General features: G+C 41.2%; 1 protein-coding gene across 1 annotated transcript; it reads left to right on the top strand.

Annotated features, from left to right (window-relative positions):
* Positions 1-229: 229 nt before the first annotated feature.
* Positions 230-2524, top strand: LOC149052758 (uncharacterized). Its single transcript, XM_089181645.1, has one exon. The coding sequence runs from the start codon at positions 230-232 to the stop codon at positions 2522-2524; it is 2295 nt and encodes a 764-aa protein (XP_089037771.1).
* The last annotated feature ends 291 nt before the right edge of the window (positions 2525-2815 follow it).

Genomic DNA, 2815 nt, shown 5'->3' with positions numbered 1-2815 from the left:
CCTGTTTAACTTTTTTAACAGAAAGACAAAAATCATAGATGCTTTTTAAATTGATATTTTCTTCAATTGTGAGGATTCATTTTTATTATTTGTTGAAGAAATGACATAGTTGGCTAAAGCTCGAAGCAGTTTACTAGCCGTAGTAAATTGAATTAGTCAATTAAATGCAAAGAGGGAAAATTTAATTAGCGAAATTGGGGTGAATTTATTTTGCCAGTTTTGTGTCATCATGGACGTTAAGTGCTCTTTTAGCTCCTTAGTCGGCGGTTCTTGCTCTTATGACCCCAGAGATAGGAGCAGATCAACTGAGGTTATTCCATTTCTTAACTGCAAAAGAGAGGTGGGACAAGAACGTCTGGCCGCTTTAATACCACTGAAGATGAGCTTGAGCTTGAGAACTCGAGCGGGTTGCGGCAAAATGTATTTATCGTTCAGAATTCTATATACAGCGAAGGATACGAGGACCCTACAGCTTAGCCGAATTGTCTTAGGTGGCGATGTACATACAAATCCAGGGCCTTCAAGTAAGAGAATGCCGAAAAACCCGTGTAAGGAGTGCGAGAAAACTGTTCGGTCAAACCAAGAGGCCTTGTTGTGTGTTCATTGTAACACTTGGTCGCATGTTAAATGTATAGGCCTAAGAAAGGCTGAATTCAAGTCGTACAAGGTTTGCCCTGAAATACAATGGACCTGCTCTCTATGCTTGCTTCTATTTAGCCAAGAAGAATGCTTGAAAAATTGTCTACAAGAAGAATTTATTTCGATAAATAACAGTGTGGAGGAAGATGATTATGCAAATAACAATGCTGGCGAAGCTGTTTATGCAAATACATTGGACGTAATGAAACCCTGCATAAGGGAGTCCCCTGGGAGAGTAATCGTTGAGGAAAGGAAAAGGAAGTCAAGCGGAGCCCTTATTGTTCATCTAAACATCAATAGTATACAAAATAAATTTGAAGAACTAAAAACATTGAACAATTCCCTTAGAGCACATATTATAGTAATATCTGAAACAAAATTGGATAGTTCCTATCCCAACAGTCAATTTAACCTCCCAGGATACCACATGTATGGAAAAGACAGAAAAAAGGGTGGAAGCGGGCTGTTAGCATACTTCTCTTCAGCTCTGCCTTCTAAGAAGTGGGCCCTGCCAAAGACCTACAAGACCCTTGAGGCAATTGCTGTCGAGGTGAAGATAGGAAGCAATCATTTGTTAGTTCTATCAATCTACAGGCCCTCAAAACAGAAAAGGAAGGGAAACGAGTCCAGCCTCCAGGATCTTAAAAGTGTTGAGGAGGAGCTTAACCACATCTGTCAGTGGGCGTGTTTCCAAAAGCAGTCTGTCATCATTTTAGGTGACCTTAATCTGGACAGATTGAGATCGGATCGTGCTGAGGGGAAACTTCTGAAGGACCTGGAAGAAGTCAATAATCTACAGTGCATGATAACTGAACCCACTCGAGTTACAGCTCACTCGAAGTCACTTTTGGACGTTATTCTAACCAACAGTCCTGAACTGTTCAAGAAATGTGGGGTTTATCAGCCAGAAATGAGTGACCACCATATGGTGTTTGGAGAAATGATGGAGAAAATCCACAAACACAAGACTCGCACTACCACTTTCCGGCAGACAAAGAGTACTGATTTCGAACAGCTTAACCGGGACTTGGAGGCTGCCCCCTGGCATGTAGGAGAGATTTTTTGTAATGTGGACGATCAATATGATTATTGGAAGGCACTGTTTGAGAGCGTTGTGGATCAACACGCACCCACTAAAAAGAAACGAGTCAGGGAGAAAGATATACCCTATATGACTCCAGAATGGAAGCAAGCCATTAGAGATAAGAAAAAATTTGCAGTTCAATTTGCAAAGGATCGCTCTCTTGAAAACTTTGAGCTCAAACGAAAATACAGGAACATTGCAACACGGGAACGTAGAAAGGCAATAAAGGCCTACTGGTATAGAAAATCGGAAGAGCTGAAATCTAAGCCCAGCGAGTTTTTTAACACATTCAGGCCATTCATCAGTACAAAGACAAAAGACACTAATGCTATATGTTTGAAATCTGAAGATGGCGAGGTCGAGAAAGACCAAACTGTGGTGGCTGAACTCCTAGCAGGCCAATTTAATACGGTGGCAGCGAATATAGGAGGCAACCATATCACCAGCCTAACCGAGAATGATCATAGGAACCAGAGTAGTGTCAAGGCTATTAAAAGCAGTTACAAGGGGAATAAATTTGATTTCAAAGAATTTAACAAAGAGGAAGTGCAGTGTGCTCTTAAAAATCTCAATGTAAGAAAGTCGTACGGGTGGGATGTGACAGCACCACCAAAACTCTTTAAGGGAGTGGCTGAAGGAATCGCACCATCCCTAACTAGACTTTTTTACGCATCTTTCGTGCTCTCCAACTTCCCGCGTCCTTCATATCTCGATGAACGCACGCTGCCGTATCAACCAATTGTTAATTTTACAACATTCCGGACTTTGAAGCTTACAACACAGCTATTGTGGAAGAAATAGATCATAATTATATAACCTGTTATAATAAAGTTCGGATATAACGCGCGCTGTCATTGGTTGAAAGAGCGTGCTCTATGAGAGTATAGAGCATAGAGCTGAGCTAAAGCTGTCACGCCATCTGCCAATTGTACTATGTTCGAGCTTTTCCGGGACTTCTTTTTAGCTTTTCTCTGATAATTGCAGGTGAAATTTCGGAACTGAAGCGAGCCGGCAAGTAGCAACAGAAGAATCAAACAAAGATTTGCAAATATACCTGGCGCCGTAATTTACGTTTTTTAAACGTGAGCAGAT

This window comes from Pocillopora damicornis, chromosome 1 (genome assembly GCF_964200805.1).
Source record: "Pocillopora damicornis chromosome 1, jaPocDami1.2, whole genome shotgun sequence".
NCBI lineage: Eukaryota > Metazoa > Cnidaria > Anthozoa > Scleractinia > Pocilloporidae > Pocillopora > Pocillopora damicornis.
The sequence above is the reverse complement of the archived record's forward strand: the minus strand, read 5'-3'. Positions and strand labels throughout refer to the sequence as shown.

Bases quoted from the DNA above. Each gene is read 5' to 3' on its own strand.
- LOC149052758 (XM_089181645.1), top strand. From the start codon at position 230: ATGGACGTTAAGTGCTCTTTTAGCTCCTTAGTCGGCGGTTCTTGCTCT.